Source organism: Cryptotermes secundus, unplaced genomic scaffold (assembly GCF_002891405.2).
Source record: "Cryptotermes secundus unplaced genomic scaffold, Csec_1.0 scaffold247, whole genome shotgun sequence".
NCBI lineage: Eukaryota > Metazoa > Arthropoda > Insecta > Blattodea > Kalotermitidae > Cryptotermes > Cryptotermes secundus.
Window position 1 is genome coordinate 207,235 of NW_019740656.1, and position 26,646 is coordinate 233,880.

At 46.3% G+C, this 26,646-nt stretch overlaps 1 protein-coding gene across 9 annotated transcripts in view; it reads left to right on the forward strand.

The window, feature by feature from the left end:
* The window catches only part of LOC111872378 (alpha-1,6-mannosyl-glycoprotein 2-beta-N-acetylglucosaminyltransferase), a 149,279-nt gene that overhangs the window by 114,187 nt on the left and 8,446 nt on the right, over positions 1 to 26,646 (forward strand). For 7 of the 9 annotated variants that reach the window (XM_023866192.2, XM_023866193.2, XM_023866188.2 and 4 more), the window contains 6 exons: positions 2,419 to 2,466; positions 21,000 to 21,211; positions 21,913 to 22,122; positions 22,796 to 23,037; positions 23,904 to 24,049; positions 24,512 to 24,672. In XM_023866192.2, coding sequence (XP_023721960.1) covers positions 2,460 to 2,466; positions 21,000 to 21,211; positions 21,913 to 22,122; positions 22,796 to 23,037; positions 23,904 to 24,049; positions 24,512 to 24,672 — 978 coding nt within the window. In that variant the 5' untranslated portion in view covers positions 2,419 to 2,459. Of the gene's footprint in view, positions 1 to 2,418; positions 2,467 to 7,867; positions 7,912 to 20,999; positions 21,212 to 21,912; positions 22,123 to 22,795; positions 23,038 to 23,903; positions 24,050 to 24,511; positions 24,673 to 26,646 lie in introns of those variants that run through there. The other 2 variants (XM_023866187.2, XM_023866198.2) reach the window with 1 other exon arrangement.

The window sequence follows — 26,646 nt, forward strand, 5'->3', positions numbered from 1 at the left end:
CGCGGTCCTATTCGCTGATTCTCTTCCTGATTACTTAATTGTACGCCATATTTAATTAAGTTGCAGGATTGCCAACTGGCAGTAATTTCGGGATATTATGTGTTGCAATTTAGGGTAGCGCAGTGGTCACGCATTAGACTCGTATTCGGAAGGTTCTGGGTTCGAATTCAGGCCGGGACATTAGCTGCCCTGACTGATGTTTTTCGTGGTTTCCCTCACCAAGTCCAGTAAAATTCCCGGATGGTACCTCGATTAGACCACGACCGTGTCCTTTCAGATCTTTTCCAATTCATTACTGAACATCCTACCGCTCGGTGCTATGCAGCCTGAGATAGTGGCAGCAGAATTAAACAGCCTGCGGTCCTGTTTTCTGTTCATCCTGTTGAACTAGATGAATTCCTGTGTTCATCATGTTGAACTATTTGAATTCCTGTCTTTACCCTGTTGAACTAGTTGTATTCCTGTGTTCATCCTGCTGAACTGGTTGAATTCTTAAGGTTAAATAGATTCGTGCCAATCAGTGCTTATCCATGGATCGGTCTTACCATCAGCTTCTAGGTCGACCTCCATTTGTTTTTCCTGTAGGTTTATAATACGGGAATGGATTTCGGAATTGGTTTCTGTGCGACCTTCATACATACATTTTTCTTCATTTCCCAATAATTATGAAGACTTTGGCTGTACTCTGAATTTCTGCCCCCATCACGTCTGTATTCCTGCCGTGTAATCAAACCCGCTGTTCTAGCCGTTGTTTTGTATGGCCCATAATACACGTATGTACGAACATATCTTTCAGATGTTGAATTGGGTGGAGTTCGGTGCTCATGAGGGCCATTACAGGGCGATGGTTAATGGCAGGTAGTAAACAGTTCCTGTAATGTTTGCGGTGCAGACAGTGAGCCAATCAGCTTAACAGCTTCCCTCCCCTCCCGCTCACTGGGCCAACTTCCATGGGGAAGTGACCGCTCATTACACGAGCCAGTGCTGGCTGCATTCGGTAATTGGGGTACATTGGTTACTGTATGTACCACCTGTTTCTTGAATTTAAAAAGGAATCTGTATTGTGCCCATAGAGTGTATTTGTGTGTTCTGTGCGATCCTTAACAATGGAGGCGGAATGTGTTCTCTGTGAGGTCGGTGCTGAAGATTAAACTAATATTTAGATGATTCATCTGTGTACCTCGGTTTCCCCAAATATATACTGGGTAATAGCTCATGTTTGGTCACAGTCTTCTGAGATGTTATGCCGGATAGTGTGGTAGGAGCTTGGCGTTTCGACGGAACGTACACCATCCTCAGACACTCTGCGTAGTTTGTTAGATCTCAGACTCAGCGGTGATTATGAATAGTTCTGTGTTCTCAGATATAACGCTGTGTTGTCCCCCGAAACTCGCCTGCTTACATGTTCAGGGTACAAGTGAAGGCGCAACAGAGGTTGTTAGGCACCAAAACAGATTTACGTTGTCAAAGAGTCTGAGACAAGAAGAGGAACACAGTGGAATTTGATAAGAACAGACGCGAAATGGAACGTGACAGTTTGTTTCGGAACTTAACGTCAGTTTCTATTTGTGCTCAACACTTGAAGTTCCACAGGGACTTGAGGAAGTTTGTTTTACAGTAGCAGCCCCCTTCACTTCTCTCAGAAGGGGCCTTCGTATGGCCACGGAATAACTCCCTCCCCCCCCCCATCGAAGACGCACATGAAATTGAATGGACGAAAAGAAAGCAACACTGGCCCCAGCCTTCAGTAAATCCGAAGGTTGCTCAGTGGAGAGCGTCGTATCAACTACATGTTTCTTGAAGGATTTATTATAAATTTCAAATTTTCAAAACAAACTTCATGCCCAAGAACCGATTTTTTATCGTGTAATCGATTAACGGTATATTTAGGAATTAAAACTATTAATAAGTTGGAATTACACACACTTCTACCTTGAAGATGGAGGCTTCGTGTTGCCCCGGAATGTTAGTATCCACCTGCAGTGCTGCTGTCACAATCCGGAAGGCCTCTGAGAGGACCAGTTTGGTGCCTGTGCGCATGACACTGGACCTACACTTACCATATAAATGTAAGCTTGTGTTTCTTGCAGTGCACAGTGCGATCTTTTAGTCGTGTCCACTGTTTGCGCATAGTGGGAAGTACGGAAGTGCGAGGCGAGTACGCTGAGAAGGAGAGGACGGTACAGTGCACGTGTTGGCAGTAACATCTGCGCGTCTGCGCACTCAGTCGGTAACGGACACGTCTCGAAAAGAGAACGGTACTTAGTACGGACTACAGAGCTGTTAGTTCACGTCCAGAGTGGCCATTTTGATGGGGATAGGACGCGGACCTCAGCATGGATACATTACCGTGCCCTCCCTCCAATCACCGCTCCAGTATGTGCGCATTAGTGATGCCATGTTCTTTGTATGTTACAGGTTTCTCCTAGCTACGCGTGGGGTCGGTGGCTCCATCTCAGATGCGTCGTAAGTACTACATACTGAAATTGTAAATATTTTGACGAGGAGAATAAAATGTACTTGTCATGAGTCGTGTGAAGTTAAATTCAGACGATTCTAACAGAAAAAGGGGGGGAAGAGGAAGATGGAGAATTGGATGGAATAAAGGCAAAGCGAGAAAGTTCATGAGAAAAATAAATAAAAATGTAAAAAGAAGAGGTAAAGCTATCCCAGTAACAGGCCTTGAAGGTGTGAGACGTCGAGGCTCCCACATTTTTTAGACAATCGGCTCACAGATGGTAAGGTTTTCAGCCTTACGAGCCGGTCGCCCTTTACCCGCAGGAAGATCCCTGATACTCATTTCTGTTAGATGCTGAGTCGATCCCAGGGCCATAGTGCGGCTGAAAGGATTAGACCAATTGAAAAATCCAGTAACATATGGAATCGAACCTACTACCTTCCGGCTTGTAGCATAGTGACTCGCCCAACTACGCTACTGCCTGCCCGCAACTAAATAATTAAATAAAATTTCTCCTATCTGTCCCTCTGTTCTACACACAGTCACGCACTTAATGACGATGATGATAATTATAATAATAAAAACAAGAAACAAACTCCGCGGCCCTTAGTCCGCAAGCGAACTATACAGAGTGAGCGACCGCCGCTTGTCGGCGAAGTTAGTGCCAACTTTCGCGGATAGAGGGTATCGCGTGGTCAGCGCAACGGATCCCCACGGCCGTTAATCTTGGTCTTCTAGACCGGAGCCTCTACTTCCTTGAAATAGCTCTTCAGTCATCCTCACGAGGCTGCGTGGACCCCGTTCCAGACCCACTACTACTCAGAAAATCTAGTAGCGCCGGGAATGGAACCCAGGATCTCTGACCACTAGACCACAGAGGCGCGGCAATAATGCATTTCAGTTTCTTTATATAAGTGCTTGCCAGCAGAAGAGCACTGGAAGTGTGCGTGGTGACAAAAGCTAGAACTAGACTAGACTACAGTTCAATCCTAGACAATAAAATGCAGGTGGCTCAGTAGGGTTAATCTAAGGGAAGTGTGTCCTCAATGAAGATGTGTTTACTCAAAACGTACAGAGATCTGTATAAGATGTTTGTATCCGTGACGCTCCCTGTTGAAGGGCTAAGTCTCGAGACATTACTGAAGTTAACGTGCTTAGTGGGTACACGGAGACCAATAGTGTCCGTAATATTCATAATAGAACAACAGTCAATTTTGTCTTGAAAACGTTAAGAAGATTTTGTCGTCTGGAGCAAAGCGTTTTAAAATATAAACAAGTGCAAAAGGAGTTGAGCTGAGTAAATCTGTTATAGCATAAATTTGCAACATTTATGTGTATAAAGACAGCAGTACCGGTTCTCACGGTCTCTTCGCTCGCGGATTTCTTATTTTTCCTTCTGCCCTGAAGATGGAGGCGATACGTTCCTCCGAAACGTCGGTTAGCACCACATCTACACGGTGCCACATCCCAGAAGACTGCTTTCTTCATAGTCACCGCCGTGAAAACCTCAAATCTTTATGTGTATACTTTCCAGCTTATTCAAATCTAAATAATAATTGCGCGTTACCGGAATCAGCATCGGCACGAACTCCTTAAATTTAACCCCTGTCAGTTTTTGTGCCTCAAACTCCAGGGTAGAAGAATGGCAGCTACCCTGAAGATGGAGGCATCAGGTTCCTTCGAAAGGTTACCATCTTCCAGCCTCACGGCGTCACATGCAGGATGACAGTAATCTTCATATCCGCCGCCGTCGGTGCTTCAAATCACACGCCGCCTGTTTTTCTGTTCAACGCCGTGTAGTTTAGTATGGAGGTATCAGCGTTCCGTAGGAACCTGCTTCCTCAATCTCCGCAGTAGCTGTCGCCCTTCTACCCTGAAGATGGAAGCAGCACGTTTCTTCGTCTACACTACACCACTCCCTAGAAGGTCCTTTTACCCTGAAGATGGAAGCAGCACGTTTCTCCGTCTACACTACACCACTCCCTAGAAGGTCCTTTATACTCAGCTCTGTAGAAGTATGAAATTTGCCCTGCGCCTGGAGTTACGTCTGACCCGCTCAACAAATGTGACAGAGAAGTTGCGTACCGTCGCGGCGATTTTATTATACCAGTGTCGAACAGTTAAAACAAGAAATCGCTGTTAGTTCCTTGCGCTTTGTTCGGATCTTGAACTTAGGTTAGGACGGACGGTAACCTTCTTAGCGGTTGTTACTTCGAATCCCCTCTCTGACGTGCCGACTCATGGCCTTATTCAAATGCTCTTCGGGTTTCAACACCGCGTGGAAAGACACGAGATATTGCCATTGCAGAACGCAAAGTTCTTCATTTTCTTCTGCCATTTGGCCTTATCCTGGATCACTTCAATGTAGCCATGCTTTCACACCCCGTTTCTTTAATATCCATTTTAATATTATTGTTCCACTTACTCCAGGATCTCCCAGTCGATCTTTTCCCTTTAAGTTTACGGATCAAAATTGCATATTGATTTCTTCATTGAATGCTACACATTGTCAGGCATTAGTCACTAGACACAGGTTTGGATAATTTTTTGGAATGCTTATTTCGCGTAAATACAAAGTCGTGGAAAAAGCGAGAGCCTTCACTGTGGCGAGGGAGGAAGAGCATCGTGTTGTTAGAAGGTACCTAGGCTTCGCTCGCTAGTCCTTCTGATAGGGACAGTTCGAAAGTGAAGACGTTAGGATGGTTGGAAACAGTGGCTTCAGACAGGGGCCGCGGGATTTTGATTTTCTGAATTAATATCGAACTGAAGAAAGTCGTCTTCTGGGTTTAGGCGCCGTGTATTCTTCGTTTTGGCCGACGTTTCGGAGGAACGTATCGCCTCCATCTTCAGAGCAGGTGAATGGCTTGGAATGCAGAGAGCAGTAGCTGTACAGCTGACTACAGCTACTGCTCTCTGCATTCCAAGCCATTCACCTGCTCTGAAGATGGAGGCGATACGTTCCTCCGAAACGTCGGCCAAAACGAAGAATACACGGCGCCTAAACCCAGAAGACGACTTTCTTCAGTTCGATATTAATTCAGCAAATCAAAATCCCGCGGCCCCTGTCTGAAGCCACTGTTTCCAACCATCCTAACGTCTTCACTTTCGAACTGTCCCTATCAGAAGGACTAGCGAGCGAAGCCTAGGTACCTTCTAACAACACGATGCTCTTCCTCCCTCGCCACAGTGAAGGCTCTCGCTTTTTCCACGACTTTGTATTTACGCGAAATAAGCATTCCAAAAAATTATCCAAACCTGTGTCTAGTGACTAATGCCTGACAATGTGTAGCATTCAATGAAGAAATCAATATGCAATTTTGATCCGTAAACTTAAAGGGAAAAGATCGACTGGGAGATCCTGGAGTAAGTGGAACAATAATATTAAAATGGATATTAAAGAAACGGGGTGTGAAAGCATGGCTACATTGAAGTGATCCAGGATAAGGCCAAATGGCAGAAGAAAATGAAGAACTTTGCGTTCTGCAATGGCAATATCTCGTGTCTTTCCACGCGGTGTTGAAACCCGAAGAGCATTTGAATAAGGCCATGAGTCGGCACGTCAGAGAGGGGATTCGAAGTAACAACCGCTAAGAAGGTTACCGTCCGTCCTAACCTAAGTTCAAGATCCGAACAAAGCGCAAGGAACTAACAGCGATTTCTTGTTTTAACTGTTCGACACTGGTATAATAAAATCGCCGCGACGGTACGCAACTTCTCTGTCACATTTGTTGAGCGGGTCAGACGTAACTCCAGGCGCAGGGCAAATTTCATACTTCTACAGAGCTGAGTATAAAGGACCTTCTAGGGAGTGGTGTAGTGTAGACGGAGAAACGTGCTGCTTCCATCTTCAGGGTAAAAGGACCTTCTAGGGAGTGGTGTAGTGTAGACGAAGAAACGTGCTGCTTCCATCTTCAGGGTAGAAGGGCGACAGCTACTGCGGAGATTGAGGAAGCAGGTTCCTACGGAACGCTGATACCTCCATACTAAACTACACGGCGTTGAACAGAAAAACAGGCGGCGTGTGATTTGAAGCACCGACGGCGGCGGATATGAAGATTACTGTCATCCTGCATGTGACGCCGTGAGGCTGGAAGATGGTAACCTTTCGAAGGAACCTGATGCCTCCATCTTCAGGGTAGCTGCCATTCTTCTACCCTGGAGTTTGAGGCACAAAAACTGACAGGGGTTAAATTTAAGGAGTTCGTGCCGATGCTGATTCCGGTAACGCGCAATTATTATTTAGATTTGAATAAGCTGGAAAGTATACACATAAAGATTTGAGGTTTTCACGGCGGTGACTATGAAGAAAGCAGTCTTCTGGGATGTGGCACCGTGTAGATGTGGTGCTAACCGACGTTTCGGAGGAACGTATCGCCTCCATCTTCAGGGCAGAAGGAAAAATAAGAAATCCGCGAGCGAAGAGACCGTGAGAACCGGTACTGCTGTCTTTATACACATAAATGTTGCAAATTTATGCTATAACAGATTTACTCAGCTCAACTCCTTTTGCACTTGTTTATATTTTAAAACGCTTTGCTCCAGACGACAAAATCTTCTTAACGTTTTCAAGACAAAATTGACTGTTGTTCTATTATGAATATTACGGACACTATTGGTCTCCGTGTACCCACTAAGCACGTTAACTTCAGTAATGTCTCGAGACTTAGCCCTTCAACAGGGAGCGTCACGGATACAAACAGCTTATACAGATCTCTGTACGTTTTGAGTAAACACATCTTCATTGAGGACACACTTCCCTTAGATTAACCCTACTGAGCCACCTGCATTTTATTGTCTAGGATTGAACTGTAGCCTAGTCTAGTTCTAGCTTTTGTCACCACGCACACTTCCAGTGCTCTTCTGCTGGCAAGCACTTATATAAAGAAACTGAAATGCATTATTGCCGCGCCTCTGTGGTCTAGTGGTCAGAGATCCTGGGTTCCATTCCCGGCGCTACTAGATTTTCTGAGTAGTAGTGGNATATCGAACTGTTTACTGTCCTAAGCAGAGCAGTAATTTTCTGCTGGCCCTCGGCAGCACAGTTCTTCCTTTTGGGACCATATTTTGTCTCAAGACTCTGAGTCGTGAGACTTAGAATAAGTTGGGCTTGTCTGGTAATTTTCTGCTGGTCCTCGCCAGCACAGTTCTTGGTTTCAGTCCCAAGACCATTTGTATGTTTGGAAATGGGACCTCCTCCTCGGGGAGGAGGTCGTGGGCCGTGGGCTCCTCTGTTGCGGCACTCAGGCGTCATGTTAACAATATGGACGCTGTCTCTGCGCGGGTACCCCTGCAGTAACAGTGGCTTATTCAAGATTCTGGGTTCCAGAAGGTCAGCTGATAAGGCCTTATCTTCAGCTGCTCCATTTCCCTGCCTCGTTTGCACAGTCGTGGCGGTCGTGGCTCAGTGGCGACCTGGCCGGGCAGCGAGATGCAGGGATTTGTAGCAGCCATAGGTGAGTGAGTGTGAGGTCTGTGGGACACCGGATGTCACGGCGCCGTAACGTTTGTGATACTTTTGGGTGCATGTGTACATGTTAGTGCAACTCGGAATTTCGTACTTATTATGTACTGTATACAATTACTGAACGGGACACATTCTCGCTTTTAGCCCGCTTTCCTTATTTTGACGGAATGAAAGGAGGCTTATGAGATCGCCTTGGTGTCCATATGCCCCCCCCCTATCATTTCTGGGCAACGGACACTGTGTATCTCCCCCCCCCCCAATTTTGTCGTAGCANAAGCAGGCGATAACTTCTTCATAGAACTTCTTGTTAATTATTTCTTCCTCATTTCCCTTAATACTTTGCTATTTATCTTCGTTTCTTTTTCTGATGCGCCGCTGCATTGTTTCGTACACATTTTGTCTACATTTCGGCATAATTGGTCCTAATGGGTACGCCCTCGTCCCCCGAAGTAAGTACAGTTGTGAGTAGAAAACTGTGCGGGGCAATCAAGCGCACGTTACCCTATAGATAATAATTTTCTTGCTCCTCCCCAAACAGTTGTGTAGTACGGGTAATTTTACATTGATTTCCAACCGGTGTTATCCAGACCAAATATTTTTCCGGTAACACAGGATACCGCTTACTCAGCGTTCCTTGTATGTCACTGTATATAGCAAGGGAAATTATGGCTTTACCTTCCACCATCAAATGTTTATAGATTCTTGAAACATAATCCATCCTAACAATATCTACATGTTTAAGGAACATTGGTTACTATATGGAACACCTCATTTAACATTTAAGAAGCTGGATTGGAGGTTCTCACAGCTCTATATGAACTGCGTGTTCTTCCCACAGTGTATTTGTGTGTTCCATGTGGTTCTCACAATAAACAGCGACTGTTTCCCTAAACAGCAAACACATTACGTCTCCGCTACAAAGCCCAACCTGTTAATGCTGTTTAGGGAAACAGTCGCTGTTTATGGTGAGAACCATACAGAACACACAGATACCTCTGTGGGCAGAAAACTCAGTCCGTACCTCACAGGAAACGTTACGTCTCCGCTACAAAGCCTAACCGGTTAATGCTGTTTAGGGAAATAATTGTTTATTGTGAAAACCATATGGAACACACAAATACACTCTGTGGGCAGAAAACTCAGTCCGCACCTCACAGGAAACAGATTACGTCTCTACTACAAAGATCAACCGGTTAATCCTGTTTAAGGAAGCAGTCTCTGTTTATTGTGAGAACCATACGGAACACAGGTACGCTCTGTGCGCAGAATGGCAAGAGTTTCTCAGTTATGCAGCAGGTGGTACGTACAGTTATCGCGTTAAATACCCCTTCAGAAGTAGCACAGTAGTTTGTGGGGCCCATGCAGTATAATTTTATAACTGACTCCATGGAGTACAGCCCTTGAGAATCTAAGCTACGTTACCGTATTCACAAGAGTCCACCGCTAGTCCTTAATCTGATCCAGGTGAATCCATTTTAATATTATTCTAGAATCTATGTCTAGATCTTTCACGTGATCTCTCATTAAGCTTTCGAACCAAAGCTTTGTATGCCGCCTTTCACATAAGTACGAACCGTACTTTTCAGTGACACTGCTAGGAGGCCAAATCATTCAGTGTAGAATTGGCTGGTGCTGATAAGTGATAAGTGTCGTTCGTAGTGTTGTGAGCGTTACTGAACACCGCCGCGAAACATCAGAGTTTGAACCACGTCATCTGTGGCTTACGTTGCGTAAGCATCAGATTTTCACAGAAATGACACCTCCGAACCAACCAGAAACAATAGATAACCCTGAAACTTCATAACAGCCACCACAGAAGTTCGCTACTGGATCCTATCCCGGTCAGTATATGTTACGAGCTGCTTCTAACTCACAGTCCAATAAGGCCACGGGTCGGTTTTGTGACTTTGCTCTAGCTATCATTTCGATTCTGGCGCTCCTGGTGGAGAAGCGTTTAATTAAAACTTGTAAGACAGAGTTTGAGTAATGTTTCACATAATCAGCTTTTCTCGGTCCGGTGACTCGGATGTGCATCAGGAGTGAACTCCTAAACTCCGAACGTGTGACGAAAGCAGGATCAGATCCGAAAGCCACAAGAAGTCCTTTATAAGCGGTCCGCTCATCCTTCTGTTCCCTTCTAAAGAGGAGAATTGGGAAAACAGCATCAGCGAGGGGCTTCATGGATTGTACTCTTCTCCAANGGCACTAGTTGGAGGCTGAGTCCCCCTTTTTACGCTTTGGATAGGAGGCTCGGTGGACCCCGGACTCTGTTAGTAGTTGAAACAATTAGCGTCGAATTGGAATTGCTTTGCAAGGAAGTGGCCTTGACCTACTTTAAGATGATATCCCGTCATTTCCGTGGAGGATCCCCCGAAGTTCACGAAAAAGCTACGTGAGAATACTCGTATGAGAGGATGTTAAGACAGAATTACTGTGCCGTGAGTATCAAGGGGCTTGGTGCCAAGACCAACTGATTGGTAGTAACCCGCCAGTCGTAAAGTAACTCTTAATGTGGCATAGTCGGTGTCATAGTTGCACGATTCCCACAGTCGTGAGAGGGTGAAATATTGTAGCATGAAGACACTTTGTTACGTACTGACTCTCTGAAAAGCGCCCGCTGCTAGGCAACAGATTCTTAACAAGCAACAGTTAAACAGCAGCAGAGCAGCGGTGTTTCCTGTGCGTTCCGCTGTGCCACGATTGAATAGCAACAAAGGAACGGCGTTTTCTGTGAGGTCCGCGCCGAAGTGTTAATAAGCAGGACAATTGATAAGAGTTAGTTAGGGAAGTGCAGAGTTGGTCGGTGAGTTAGTGAGTTGGAGAAATGCAGTTCCGTCGTTGTGAGCTGTTGCTGTTAGAAACTGGTAGCTGAGCCACGGGGATAGTTTGGGAAACCAGAGTAAGGGGAACGTCTGCTGTTGGAAGCCGTTACCAGGCTACGACTAATAGAGACGTTAACAGACTGCGAGCACTAAATGTGTGTATCAGTAAACTGTACATTCAGTCACGAGTCACGTGTTAAAGTGTGTAAATTAGCGATAGCGCTATAGATACTTGTAGTCATGATCTGTAAGTGGTTAGTAAATCCAATTACCAAATAAACCCCCGTAATCATTCATACACGTGGAAATATGGTCATGAGCCCTGCGGGACTGGGTACCAAAAATGACTATGCTGGCGAGGGCCAACAGCAATTTACCCAACTGGCCGACCTGGAATTGTTTTGCTGAAAGGTCGAGGCGTTTAAACTACTGAAGTATAACTATTCTAACAGAAGAAATGCATTTAAATATCAGCATTACAGTGGTTAAAGATGACCGAAGTGTGAAGCTGAGAGTTCATCCTCATACAGCTAGTTACCGCTGTGCTTTAGAGAGTATACTTTGTGCGCCCCTGCGTTCGGTTATTGTAGTGGTCATATGCTAATCTCTCCGGGTCACGTTACTTGGAGTGTGACCACAACCCCCCAACCCCGGTCTCTTGTTGCTAGGTGATGAGGCTTGAGTGCCGCTTACTTCATTACCGACAGAGCCTGTGGACTGAAGTTCACATGCTGCACAGCGGGGCATGTGGCTGCTGTATGTATGCCCAGTGGTGGGGAAAACTGGCCCCTAGGGACACGCGTACCGAAATGAATTTGACAGTCCCCATCTCAGATTGTGACTACCATACAAAACCCTTTCGCAGATACGCACTTAAACATTTTAGCCCTTGGAGGACACTGAAATGCTGATGTCTCGGAAGACAGCTTGTTAGAATAAGCGAAGTTGTAATGGTGTAGAGGCGTCGTTTTTGTCCCTAAAGTAACACACTGTAATACCGACTGAAACACTGCTGTTCATTGCTCTCATCTTTCGATATTTTTTTTTTTATTTCCTTCATGGGGTGGGGTGAAAATGAGTTCAGTTGGTCTCTTGTTCCAGCGCAGAGTGATAGATGAATACACTTGGTCGTCCACTTACGACCACAAAAAAATTATTTTTCTTTAAAGTAAATTATAAAGATGATAAAACGATTAGAAAGGTTAAAAAATACTGTTAATAAATATATGGCCGACATACGACCAGATCGACTTACGACCTGTCAGTCAGAACGGAAGTCGGTCGTAAGTCGACGACCAAGCGTACTTGTGTGGAGCAGTTGGAGGAATGAGAATTGGTAGGGGAAACCGAAGTACCTGGAGAAAACCTGCCCAATGCTACTTTGCCCACCACAGATCCCTTACCATAAGTAACTAAGAATCAGTGCAATTATTGAGTTTCTGGACATTATCCAGCGTTTCGGAGACTGGATTCTGTCTCCATCTTCAGGTGGAACCCACTCAATTGGGTCCAATCGATAGAGCTAGTCCTTATCTCCGGCCCAACTGAGTAGACTTTTTACCCGAGTTCGGTCTCCGAAACATAAAGGAGACAGGGCGATGGATATGTTCTGTGGAAAGGACACGCACTGCCCTCGCTAGGCCAGGTCCCTGCTCTACTTCAGCTTCTCCCTTCGAGTCTCGGCCAAGATACAGATTATTCATGGGCTTTTCGTGGCTCTCCTCATGCATATGCAAGGACACTTTCAAGTAGGCCACGACCATTTCCTTCCACATCCTTTCCAGCGCATCTTTCAGTAAGCGCCTAACCAGTTGACGCTGCAGGTGCTGAGTTCATGATATCTCTCAAATAGATGGCCTATGTCAGCCGTTCGGCGCTCTATGGGCTGAGCTCGTCACGACATCTCTCAAATAGCTAGGCCTATGTCAACCGTTCGACGCTCTATGGGCTGAGCTCGTCACGACATCGCTCAAATAGATAGGCCTATGTCAGCCGTTCGACGCTCTATGGGCTGAGCTCGTCACGACATCGCTCAAATAGATAGGCCTATGTCAACCGTTCGACGCTCTATGGGCTGAGCTCGTCACGACATCGCTCAAATAGATAGGCCTATGTCAACCGTTCGGCGCTCTATGGGCTGAGCTCGTCATGACATCTCTCAAATAGATAGGCCTATGTCAACCGTTCGACGCTCTATGGGCTGAGCTCGTCACGACATCGCTCAAATAGCTAGGCCTATGTCAACCGTTCGACGCTCTATGGGCTGAGCTCGTCACGACATCGCTCAAATAGATAGGCCTATGTCAGCCGTTCGACGCTCTATGGGCTGAGCTCGTCACGACATCGCTCAAATAGATAGGCCTATGTCAACCGTTCGACGCTCTATGGGCTGAGCTCGTCACGACATCGCTCAAATAGATAGGCCTATGTCAACCGTTCGACGCTCTATGGGCTGAGCTCGTCACGACATCGCTCAAATAGATAGGCCTATGTCAACCGTTCGACGCTCTATGGGCTGAGCTCGTCACGACATCGCTCAAATAGATAGGCCTATGTCAACCGTTCGACGCTCTATGGGCTGAGCTCGTCACGACATCGCTCAAATAGATAGGCCTATGTCAACCGTTCGACGCTCTATGGGCTGAGCTCGTCACGACATCGCTCAAATAGATAGGCCTATGTCAACCGTTCGACGCTCTATGGGCTGAGCTCGTCACGACATCGCTCAAATAGATAGGCCTATGTCAACCGTTCGACGCTCTATGGGCTGAGCTCGTCACGACATCGCTCAAATAGATAGGCCTATGTCAACCGTTCGACGCTCTATGGGCTGAGCTCGTCACGACATCGCTCAAATAGCTAGGCCTATGTCAACCGTTCGACGCTGTATGGGCTGAGCTCGTCACGACATCGCTCAAATAGATAGGCCTATGTCAACCGTTCGACGCTCTGTGGGCTGAGCTCGTCACGACATCGCTCAAATAGATAGGCCTATGTCAACCGTTCGACGCTCTATGGGCTGAGCTCGTCACGACATCGCTCAAATAGCTAGGCCTATGTCAACCGTTCGACGCTGTATGGGCTGAGCTCGTCACGACATCGCTCAAATAGCTAGGCCTGTGTCAACCGTTCGACGCTGTATGGGCTAAGCTGCTCACAATATCGCTCAATTAGTAGGCCTATGTCAGCCGTTCGACGCTGTATGGGTTGAGCTCGTCACGACATCGCTCAAATAGATAGGCCTATGTCAACCGTTCGACGCTGTATGGGCTGAGCTCGTCACGACATCGCTCAAATAGCTAGGCCTGTGTCAACCGTTCGACGCTGTATGGGCTGAGCTCGTCACGACATCGCTCAAATAGCTAGGCCTGTGTCAACCGTTCGACGCTCTATGGGCTGAGCTCGTCACGACATCGCTCAAATAGCTAGGCCTGTGTCAACCGTTCGACGCTCTATGGGCTGAGCTGCTCCCAATATCGCTCAAATAAGTGGGCGTATGTTAGCAGTTTCTTCCGGAAGGGGCGTAGTCACTCGAATGTGCCACACAGAGGGCCGACACTTAACATTGGACGTTAAACTGCTCGGGTCTCACGCGGAGCATCTGTACCGGCTGTTCTGCCACCGTTTTGATTTGCGATACACGTAACGGTCCCGTCACACGTCTTCTGCGAGCACAAGTGACACAAGTGACAAGAATATTATGCAGGATCTGAGGCCCATATTCTATATTCTGGGGTATAATGCCGCGCCACTCAGTTACGCCCTGTGTAGTTGGCTGCTGGAAGCTACATTAAGCATCAGCCGTGTACATAAGTCACTCTCGTATGATATACCGCCTGCAGAGGGCTTGTGGAAGCAGTCTCCTCCACTGAATTACTCTCCCAAGAGAAGCCATCTCCTTCAGCTCACCTCTACAGACAATGGGGAGATGAAAGAGCCCGTTTAAATTAACGGAAAGTGAATAATTCGCCCGACAGCCCGAGCATCAGAATGTTCTGATTTAGTAAGCGCCGTGGTTCGACAAGCCGAACTCCTTGCACACCAGAATTCATTACAGGACCGCCCAAAGTCGGCTTTCCCGGCCACGTGTGCGGTCTGTCTGCCGTCCAGTGGTGGGGCGATGTAAATGTGATCACAGCAAATAGCATGAAACATTTATCAGCGTCACCTTGTGTGTGTGTGTCGCGCGTGTATTCTGAACAGGGATAGCTCAGTCAGTATAGTGACTAGTTACGGGCTGGACTGTCGAAATAGAGGGGTTCAATACGCGATAGGGGCAAATGTTTTCCTTCCTTTTACAGCATCCAGACCGACAGTGAAGTCCCCCAAGCCTATTCAACTGGTACCGCTGTGTAACTCGGACGGAACTTGGAGCTGACTACTGACCATCTAATGCCGAGGTTAAGAATGTATGGGCCTGTACCTCCATTCCTTCTCTAGTCTTCATGCTATCGTGCGCAATGAAGCACGCGAACAAATTTACGAGTTTTTTTTTATTGCTAGTGGAGTGGGACTAAGTCCCGTGCACTGCGGCCACTTCTGGCCTATTGTACCAGCCCCAGATGATAGGTGAGAGTGGTGGAATGAAGATTGGCAGGGGAAACCGAAGTACTCGGAGAAAACCTGCCCCAGCGCTACTTTGTCCACCACAAATCCCTCTTGACCAGACCCGGGATCGAACCCGGGCCGCCGCGGTGGGAAGCCAGGAACTAACCGCTTGAGCTATGGCGCTGCCCTAATTTACGAGTTAGTAAAGAGTGTGATCTTCTGGGTTATAACACCGTGTAGTCTAATATTCAGTCATATTCACCCTGAAGATGGAGGTATCATGTTCTTCTGAAGCATTTGTAACGATCTACCAGACTACACGGGAGAACATCCCAGAAGACATTTATCTTCAGTGAATTTATTGAGCTGCTGACGAGTTATCAACGATTCAGGGAAGGCACTCTAGAAAAAGGATGTAGCTCAGTATAGGGCTTTGTAGCGGAGACGTAACGTGTTTCCCGTGAGGTACGGACTGAGTTTGTATGTACTCGTATTGTGAGATGTCTGAGGGTTCCCAGAGCCGTCAGAATAAAGTATGGTCATGAGTCCCATGGGACAAGGAACAAAGAACCACTGTGCTGACGAGGGCCAGCAGCAATTTAGCAGTGAGTCAGTCAGTTTCAGAAAGTTTATGTAACAGCGGTGTCAGTCGAGTCATTCGATAACTGAGGAAGTAATTCGAGACACGTAAGGAAGCGAGGTGTTGTCGCGGCATTGATTTTTGACGGGCTGAAGAAAACCACGAACAGTCTCACCTCCATTCCCCTCTACACCTTCATGGCGTGGCGCTTAACCCTTCCCGTGCTACGGACACACACAGACGTGCTTTAACAAGTTAGATCGAAAAGAAAGAGCATGGAAAGCGTTACCGGGGAAGATACTGTTCCTGGGCCCGTGTGTCCGCGTGCTCCACTGGCAACGCGCAAATTGTGTGAGGAACCGCCTATATGCCGGTAGCACGTGATTGGGGAACATGAAGAAGGAAATTGCCACGGCGGGTCATTTGTATTCATTGTCCGGAAATAACGTGCGCCGGCAACAGACAACTGCATATTCAGCTTGTCGCCATTTTGGTGCGACAGCTCGGCACACAAGGGCTGTCCATCCTTTCTTGCGATGCCAAACATCGTTACTTACTCAGTACAGTGACTGTGGCGTAGGCTGAAAGACCGAGGAATGTGGGTTCGTTTCCCGGCAGTTGCAGATTTTTTCTGTTCAATCACACTGTCCAGAACGTCCGCCAGGGCATGAAGCTGACCGCTCCTCTCGGCCGCAATCTACTGCCGAATTTAAGAGTGTGTGGATCTGTACCTCAAACTCCCCATCAACTTTATAACTTGCGTGTTGTAAACTGGGTATAACCGTGCGCAGCTGCTGTGCGGTGTCGCGATAACTTGCTTATCGCTGCTAATGGATTTGATTTGTGTGATGACGTCTAGCCTGATAATTACTTGCTAGGCCGTATTGGTTCCGATTTAGTGTTATCTTAGGCCTTTACGGTCGACCTCGTGTCCTGCTGACAGCTGTCATTCGTTTTGACAGGGCGCGGTGATTAGCGTACTGTAACCGTTCAAACACGGGTCTGGTTCTGCTCGTAGAGAGACTACATTTGGGGGGGCAACAAACTATAACGCCGGTTTTGAAGGTTCCCAGGCCGTGCCCTCTCGTCCTTCTGGTAGAGGTACTGCGTGTGAACAGGATTAATATTTTTATGACGTTGGAAGGGCTGTATTATATTGAAATTTTTATGTTACTATTGGGAGGGCTGCATGTGTAGCATGCAGTGCGACAGGGAAATTTGGGTACCAACTCAGCATTTGCTCTAGGACCGAGGAAAACAACGGAAAACCTTGCTCGATTGGCCGGTCGCAGGACCTTCCACATGCAAACTGACTTTTAGCCAGCAGACCGGCATTAAGTACGCGAACCCTAACGTTGGACCCTGTGTGTGCTGTTGCTTTATTTGGAAATGAGGTTTACGTGTTTTACAGGCGTTTGTTTTTATGTGCGAATATGCGATTCTACCTTGTGCGATATGGTACATATCCGTTCCTCCTATTTGTTGGTTGTTTAACGACGCAGTCCGTAACTCCGAATCTTCAGCGCTGAATCGTGGGGTAACGGTTAATAATGAACTTGGAAGTATGTGGGACTGAGAAAAGCCGCAGAAGATCGCTGTTAAAATAGCCGATGATTAGAGCCTGACACCATCCGAGGGCATATCAGAAGCGCTGGCACTCAGTTATACAAGACGGGCGCTGAATCGAGAATCAGACGCGCGTCATTGTTTCCTTGGAAAGAAAAGTATGCCAAATCGGATGCTGTTATGACGCGCGGCTCGGAGGTACAGTTGCTATAACGGCTGTCCACTGGTATCCAGACAGCCTCCGGCAGTCCTGCGTTACGTTCCTGGCAAAAGCAAGGCGTCGCGGAGGTCTGAGGGCTGGGGCGAAGTATGGCTGCGGTTGACGCTCTTAATAAACACTCGTAGTACGGGGCATCAGCATGTTTCGAAGTAAATATATACAATTAGTAACTAGGGCAACGGCCTGCGAGAGTTCAGCGAGAAGTCGTACAGTTTGTTACGTATATAAGCTCCCCGTGTTCCTCTCCGCTTCTTCAAGACATCCATCGTTGCTTCTTCGTCCCCTCTTTTTCTTCTTCTGTTCCTAATCTGTGTTTCCTTCTCCCCCTCTTCAGGCACCATCGTCTCTTTCCATCCCCTTATTTTCATTATTTTTGTTTACTCGTTTTTCTTTCAATATATCTTGACCTTCACCTTTTGCGTTCAGGTTCTGAGAGGGATATGATGTCAGGTAAAAGGTGAAGTTGCCCATGTGCTTAATTACTTAAGCACCACGCCATGAAGAGATGGTGGAGTGGAGGTATAGCTCCACCATTCTCGACCTCAGCACTAGCTGGAGGTGAGTGGCCAGCTTCACGCCCCGACCTCTTCAGCCCCTGTATCTATTGGATGGCAGGGTGGGTGGGCCCCAGAGCTGATTTCAACGCTGTGGAGTAGAGAGAACCGAACCCTAGCCGTCCAGCCCGCAGCAAGTCGCCATCCTGGCTCCTGACAATGGGATGTAGAGATAGGTTTTTGTGGTTGAAGTTTATGGTTTATTTTGCGACGCTGTCAGTACCTAGACTCTGTGACGTCGAATGGTAGAATGAGAGATGAAATGGAAGGAAGCAGTTGTGGCCTAATTTCGGCCTGACGAAGACCATGATGGCGGTTTCCCGGCCGAGATTTACCCCGAAACCATTGCGCCAACTTGCTCGGTGCATTCCTTGTTTTGTTGCCTTCTCTGTTTGTCATGGCATTGGTAAATGGTCCAAACTGAATAATTTCTGTGTGGTGACGAAACGTGCGCCTTCCATCTGACGTGTAAACTTCTCACGACTTTTCTTTGGTTTCTTAATAAACCAGGTGGTTCAAATTGTTCGAATTGCTGTAATTTGCGGTTTCTCCTCAACAGAACTGTATAAATACGTATGTTATGGCTACAATTTATGTTGCCTCTCTAACCTACATAATTTTGTGATGGCTTGTCGTTGCGCTTCCAAGCGGCAGTTTCATTAACTACGAACACGTTTTGGCGGGATGATTACAGCCTACGTAACAGAACGCGACTTGTAAGGACACCTACAGTGTATGCCAGTTTGTTTAAGGAAATAGTTGCAATTTATTGTGAGAACCATACGGAACACACAAATACACTCTGTGGGCAGAGTACTCAGTCCGTACCCCACAGGAAACACATTACGTCTCCTCTACAAAGCCCAACCGGTTAATGCTGTTTAGGGAAACAGTCGCTGTTTATTGTGAGAATTATACGAAATACATCACGCGTATAAAATGCAGTCGCTTTATGTCAGAGCAGATGGTGACTGTAGTTAGGATTAGATGATTTAAGGATCTCAAATTCTTGCCACCCTACAGAATTTCCCCAACTCGGTGGGTAATTTTCGCCATTGTCATGAAGTATGCTTGCTTAGAAGAGGCTCTGTGTCCGTATTTTAAAGTATTGGCTGATGTGACTGGACTACGGATGCGAGACAGAGCCCGTAGTGGTAACAAGTTAGAGGGATAAATATAGGCTAAGCCACCCAACATTGCAGCGATAACACGTTATCGCGTTCCCGAATTCCCGCCCTGTTTATTCGTCAACTCCCCCATTCCGTATCCAGTGTCACTGCGTCATGTGCAGAAGGCGGCGACATTAACGTCTTCTTGTTACCAACGAATTAATCTGGCGCCTCACCGGAACCCAACTCAGAAATTCGCTGTAACGGCAGGTAAAGATAAACCTGTACGTTGGGAGATTTACACGGCCGTGACTGTTGAGATCGTGTTCTCCTGGTCTGTGACACCGTGTAGTCTTGTAGACATACCGGTGTTTCCTAGCTACCTGCTGCCTCTGTCTTCAGCTATGACATGCTATGACACACTTCTAATGTGTATTCTGAGATGTTCAGTTCGAATCTTGGGCTGAGACATTGACTGTTCAGAGGTGTTTTTGGTTTTCCTTGGACCTACCAGAGAAATCCCTGTATAGTATTATGAAATAGGCCACAACCGCTTCCTAATTCGTCCGATTCATCCCATCATTCAACGTTATGTATTTTAAGCCACCGGCAGCATCATTAAATAATTCACAAACCGGCCAATAAATAAATATTGAACCCTGACACTTGACGTCTCACTTTGCCTTACTTCCTGGATATTAGTGTAATTCTGAAATGTGGACCGCTTTATTATTATTATTATTATTATTATTATTATTATTGTTATTATTATTGTAGCGTGTTATATCGTCCATCGCTGAGCAACGAAACAATGGAAATTGTTGAGACCGTTGCGTAGGAATATCCGTAGCAACGCGTGTTCATTGCTAACAACGCTCGTTACACACCCCTCCCCGCTAGGCTGTGACGTCATGCAACAGGGGAGTCCGTGCAGCGACTGTTGCTAGGCAATCAGTAAACGCGTTTTCAAGACAGTTGAAGCCTGGAAGTCACTACAGCAGGAGAAGTAATTGGGATTCTGAAGTTGTGAAGATTTAAAGGGTGATTGAAGATCTCATGTGCAATATCTGGACTGATCTGAAATGCCAATTCCTGTATGGAGATCCGTTGCTAGGAAACGATTAGTGGAAGAGAGAAAACCCTACTGCGTATGCACCGGCGAATTGAGGTGTGTGTAAATCAGCGATAGCGCTGTAATTTGAGTGTAATTGAGAGAGTGCATGTAACCAAGCTGTTAATAAATACAATCATCCGATCTAGAACCCGTCATTTCGTCACGCGTACCCTTCTACACGTGACATTATTATTATCATCATCATCGGTGGTGTTGGTGGTCGCAGTAGTAGTAGTAGTAGTATGTCACTAGGTAATAAAATTAGCGTAAGCAAAATAATATCGATTTGTCGTCGTTCCCATGGATATGAAATACAAAACAAGTCGCAGATTGCAGCGATAGATGGTATTGTTTTGTTATTACAGTGTTGACCGTTGCCGAACAAAGGTTTGTTATATCAAGCTCTCTGCAATAGCGGTTTGAGAACAGCGCTCAAGGGCTGTAACGTGTAAGAGTGGACCAACGGGAGGGTTGCCTGTGGAGACCGTGAGCTTGTCCTGTTGACTGCCCACCAGCACATGTTACAGTCGGAATAAACATGTGATGCTCTGTGACATGTTGCAGCTGGCCGCGGACTTCGTGTGGCGATGGCCACTCCGGCCATAGGGCGCCGCCGGACGGCGTCCTGTTTGCGCACCGTCGTCTTTCTCTTCCTGGTGACATTTGTGTGGCTGCAGCTTCATGTGGCTAGTCTCAGTGGCAACAGGCAGGCGCCGGGAGGCGACGCCCCGGAGGGCAACGACTCCACTGCCGCCATCCTCAGCATGGTCCCACAGGTTTGGAGTCCACACTCGCTACCGTATCGAGGGTTCCCTGGCAGCAAGAAGCTGCGTCGCTCTTCCCTGCTGTCTTTCTTTTTTGTGCTTCCCCACTTCTTCCCTTCCTCACCCTTCTCTCTCCTTTCTCCATTTTCTTCTTGTTTCCATTTCTTCTTTTTCAGTATTGTCCTCATCTTTCCTCCTCTCCTTTTTTATTACCATGTTCTCTTTCATCTCATTCTGTACCTTTTACTTCTCTTCCTTCTCCCTTCTTTTCTCCTGCTTTCCCACTCTTTCCCTTCCTCACCCTCTGGTTCTTCTTTCTTCACATATTCTACTCCTTTCTTTCCTCACTTCCATGTTGTTTCCCTTCAGTGTCCTGACCCTCACCATTATGCGTTCAGAGTCTAGAGTCACTTTATAGGCTGAGGATCCTTTACCATGTTCACAAGAGCCTGGCAGACCTCTGTATCACGTTTTGTGCATGCTACGTTCCCTGCACATCCCATCCCGTCTTTGATTTCATCATCATAATAATTCCCGGTGAAGAGGGACCTTAGTTCCAGTGCCGGTTTCCAGCATGTAGGAACACGTTTGTACATGTAATGTGTGCTAGTCACAACATTCTGTGAACTCTCGTTAAATCTGTACAAAGACAGTAATGCCGGGAGCATACTGATGTGTACATGCATTATCCAAGTTCATTTGATAATTGTCAGGTGCTGCACAAGTTCCTGACACCGAAACCACGTAACAGCAGCCATGCCGTGGGGGCCACCAACGCAAGTGATACAGCAGCAAGTGGGCGGGCTCCCTTCAACATCTCGGAAATCCGCCGAAACATAGAGCGCTACAACGATATGCAGCAAGTGCTGAATGAGGAGCTGTTTGGGCCTGTTCAGAACGACTCGCTCATCATCGTGGTCCAGGTCAGACATCACATGTCATATTTGTGTTCCTAAACCTCTCTGCCCCACTAGGCTTTCCAGGATAGATAAAAGGTAAGACTATCCCTGTAACAGGCCGTGGAGACCCTTAGGGTTGTGAGATGTCGAGGCTCCCACATTTTCTAGACAATCGGCTCACAGATGGCGGTGAGGTTGTCAGCGTTACGTGCACCAGCCGCACTTTACCCCCAGGGAGATTCCTGGTACTCATTTCTGTTGGATGCTGAGTCGACTCCAGGGCCATAGTGTGGCAGGAAGGATTGAAAATTGAAAAATCAGTCATCGGGAGTCGAACCCCCAACCTTTAGGCATGCAGTATAGTGCCTCAACCAAATATCCTAACATGTGCCTCTTCTGAGGTTACGACAGTGCAAATGCTGGTTGCTGCAGTGGTGATGCTATAGGCTTGGGTCTTGGCCAGGTTTTCCTCACACCTTCCACACAAATGTTGGGTAGTACCTCAATTGGAATGTTGCTTCTTCCTTCTAGATCCTTTTAAATTCACCATTAATCAATTATTCTATCGTCCAGCAGTAGCCTCTATACTGACGGCATCATAAAGTATCTCAACCAACATGATGTTGTGTAGTGCTGTGGGCCCTTAGGGGAAGCGTGGATAGGACACTAAAACTGCAAGGTGTGTGTGTTATTACAGGTGCACACACGCATCATCTACCTGCGGCATCTGATCGTAAGTCTGGCGCAGGCAAGGGACATTGAAACGGTTCTGCTGGTGTTCAGTCACGACTACTACGATGAAGAGATCAACGAATTGGTGCAAAGTGTTGACTTCTGCAAGGTGATGCAGATCTTCTACCCTTACTCAATACAGACGCATCCGAAGGAGTTTCCCGGTGAGTCTCCCGGAGACTGTCCCCGCAACATCAAGAAGGAGCAGTAAGTAACTCATCAGTACACCTGCACTAATTTGATATACACAAAAATATAATGCACGTCCTAATTGTATCAACTGATGGTCATTGTATGCAAAGCTGATTATATGCAATATGCAGTACACCAGCTATTCTGACTGAAGTTATTCATTGTTTTGCTCAGTCCCTCCAGGTGAATGCTGGGATAGCACCTCAAGTTAGATCATGATGTCTTCCTTCCACACCCTTTCCAGTTCATCCGCCACTAATTGCTACGTTGCAGCTTGAGATACTGTTGTTAAATAAAACACAACAGAATAAGTGATAATTTGACATGGGCTTCAAGCTTAGGTACCTGAAGGAAAGAGACCACTTTGAAGACCTAGGCATAAATGGGCGAATAGTATTAAAATTGTCTTAACAGAAGTGGGAGGCGTGGACCAGATTCATTGGGCTCAAACACATTTATATTATTAATTGTTCTTACACAAAGCAGGTTGGCTCAGACATCAACGCTTCTGGCTCTTATTCAGGGGTGCCCAGTTTCAATCTTCGTGAGGACATCAATTACCATGACTGGACTCCTTTTTTTTGGGGGGGGGGGTTGAGGCAGTCCCTCCAGATGAATGCTGGGTCAAGACATTGAAATAGGCCATGACGACTTCCTTCCACATCCTTTTAAATTCATCATTCATTAATCATCCTCTCATTTGAGACTGAATAACATAAGCAGGTTATTTTCTGTGGCACTTAACAATCTTTTAAGTGAATACCTGTTAGTGTGTTCAGATCTCTCACTTGTTCAACATCCATTCTCTTCTGAGGCACCATCTGCCTCATCAGCAGATCCAGTGTTGCCACGGCTAAAATTGCTGTGCAATATCTGTGCAGGGCCAGGGACATGCTCTGCAATAACGCCCTGTATCCTGATCTCTATGGGCATTATCGAGAGGCAAAGTTCACGCAGACGAAGCACCACTGGTGGTGGAAAGCAAACAGGGTATTCAGCCAGCTGGAGGTCACGCGCAACCACACAGGTATGTGCTCAGTGCTGTACTTATTCAATATACATGTGGCGGTCCCTTGTCAGCTGACATGCAGTTGGCAGATTGAAGGCTTTGTGGGCAATTGAGGTTAAGGGAACTACAGCCACTGTTAACACTCATCAGACCCTAAATGCAAGGGTCATCCAGAAAGTAGAGACCGCTAACACACATGTACTACTTTAAGACTTTGCATGGAACATTTCTTTTTCATCCTCCCTATAGTCCAAACCTGTCTCCAAGTGATTTTCACTTGTTCACACATTTGAAGCAGTTTCTGGGTGGCACGCACATGCTTCATTAATCTGGATTATTGCTTAATGCAGCTGACCCATCCAGACTAGCAAGGGTTTACTGTATACGGACTGAGCTATAAGGGCCCTCTACTGCAGCATCATATGCACAAAATAGTGTGAACAGCTGATCCAGTGTCAGTAAATGTGGGTGCTGTTGCAGGCATGGTTCTGTTCCTGGAGGAGGATCACTTCGTGGCCGAAGACTTCATTCATGTACTGCGGTTGATGGAGCGAACGTGCCGCACGAGTTGTGACCGCTGCAATATCCTGTCTCTGGGAACGTATCTCAAGACATACAACTATTATGGAGACTCCAAGAAGGTAGGAAGGTCATGTAGCATTACCATGTTCTCTACCATAAAATCTCTTCTGCTGTGCTTAATTTTGTGTGCATTACTTGCCCCTTCACAGTCAACACATAAATATATTGTATATGTGCCGTTTTTCATTTTTGTGATCTATTTTATAACACTGTGAGTGGCTCAGACTGTACAGTGTGGAATGGTTGGATGACTGATGAATAATGAATTGCTCAGGATTTGGAGAGATACATTCATGGCCTAATTGAGGTACTGTATTAGCATTTGCATGGAGGAACTGAACAGAACCCACAAGAAACCTCAGTCATGATGCCCAATGGCCCAGCTGAGATTTGAACCAATCACCTATTCAGTAGAAGTGTACCACTGGAGTATGAGTATCAGCCAGGCTAGCTCAGTCGGTATAGCTACTGGCTATGTGCTGGACAACTGAGGGGTTTGAGTTCTAGCCCCAGTAGGGTCAAGAATTTTCTCCACCTCATGCAGACTAGCTCTGGGGTCCACCCAACCTCCAAACCAAAGGTTGCCAGGGGCTCTTTCTCTGGGGGTAAAGCGGCAGGGGTGTGTAGCTGACCACTCACCTCCAACTAGTGCCCAAATACAATTTCAGAATGCTAAGTTGCAGGGAAACCACATGGAACTCTGTGCGCTACAGTTGAGATTGCAGCATTATGGTCTTGTTTTTAGCTGTGTATCGAGGACACACAAAGTTTAATAAATGGGAATGTGAAACAAAACTGTGCTGAGTTGTTCTTTGTTCCATACTAACACAGTTGTTGATGATTTGTACCTGTGAATGTTCCAGCCTTTGTGTATATAATGTGCATTTGTGTCTAATGTCATGCGTGTGCAAAGCCTGAACTTTTGTCACTTTTTCTTCTTTGGGTCATGTGACAAAATAGCACGCTTTTTTTTTATTTTACTCCTATCTTACTGATGTTTATATACACGCTTTTGTAAGTCAGTTTCTTATGTATCTTGAAGTTAAATGTGCAATTAAAAAGCACTATTAAATTAGGATATTTGCAGTCCTGTCTAGTGGGTGCCTGCCATAAATGATTATAGTATTCTCTATGTAATGTGTGGGGCATATCCATATGTATTACATACATTAGTCCTTGATATCACAGTGGTTACTGTATGTATCACCTGGTTTAACGTTAAGAACTCAGCACTTTTTTCCAGCAGAACATATTTACGTATTTTGTATGATTGTTAGAATGAAGAATGATTATTCCCCTGAAAACAATGGTAGGATCTGAATTCTTAATATTATTTAAATTAATGTCATGCCTTCTGGAGCAGGGAAGTAACAAGCTACACGTCTTGGTCTGTCAGGTCTCACATTTGGCACAGGTGGGGGGGGTGCATATCTGCTGGGGTTGAACATTTTTTTGGAAGTATGGTACGCAGACAAATGTTGTGACATCCTAGGCATCTTTTTGAGGATCTTGCCTCAGAAAATTAGTGGTAAGCCAAGATTTGTCATCACCACTGGTGTCCAAGCAACCAAGTTTTTTAGGCCCCGCTTATCAGCAACAGTATTACTGAGTGTTACCTTTGTGTGGCTGGCCTCTCTCTTCCCCCACCACAAAATCTTGTATTAATCATATAGTCCTATAAATAAAGTTGATGTTAGAGGAAATTATTTTATGCCTCCTATAATACACGGCCCCAGCAAAGTACTGTCTGCTCAGATGTGATGCCGTGAAGTCTGGTATGCGCTTACCGGAGTTTTGAAGGAATTAACTGTCTCCATCTTTAAGGTTGAAGGATAAGCCGAACATCGAACAAGATAAAAGGAACACGCTCTCTGTTTATTGTGTGTGTTTCTGGTTGCATGCTTGGCCTACTCTTCAACCCTGAAAATGAAAGCAGCGAGTTCTCCAAAAGACTGGTAATAGACCATGAGGCTACATGTTGTTACATCCCAGAAGAGAGCAGTGTTCATAGTCACTGCTGTGAGCACCTCATG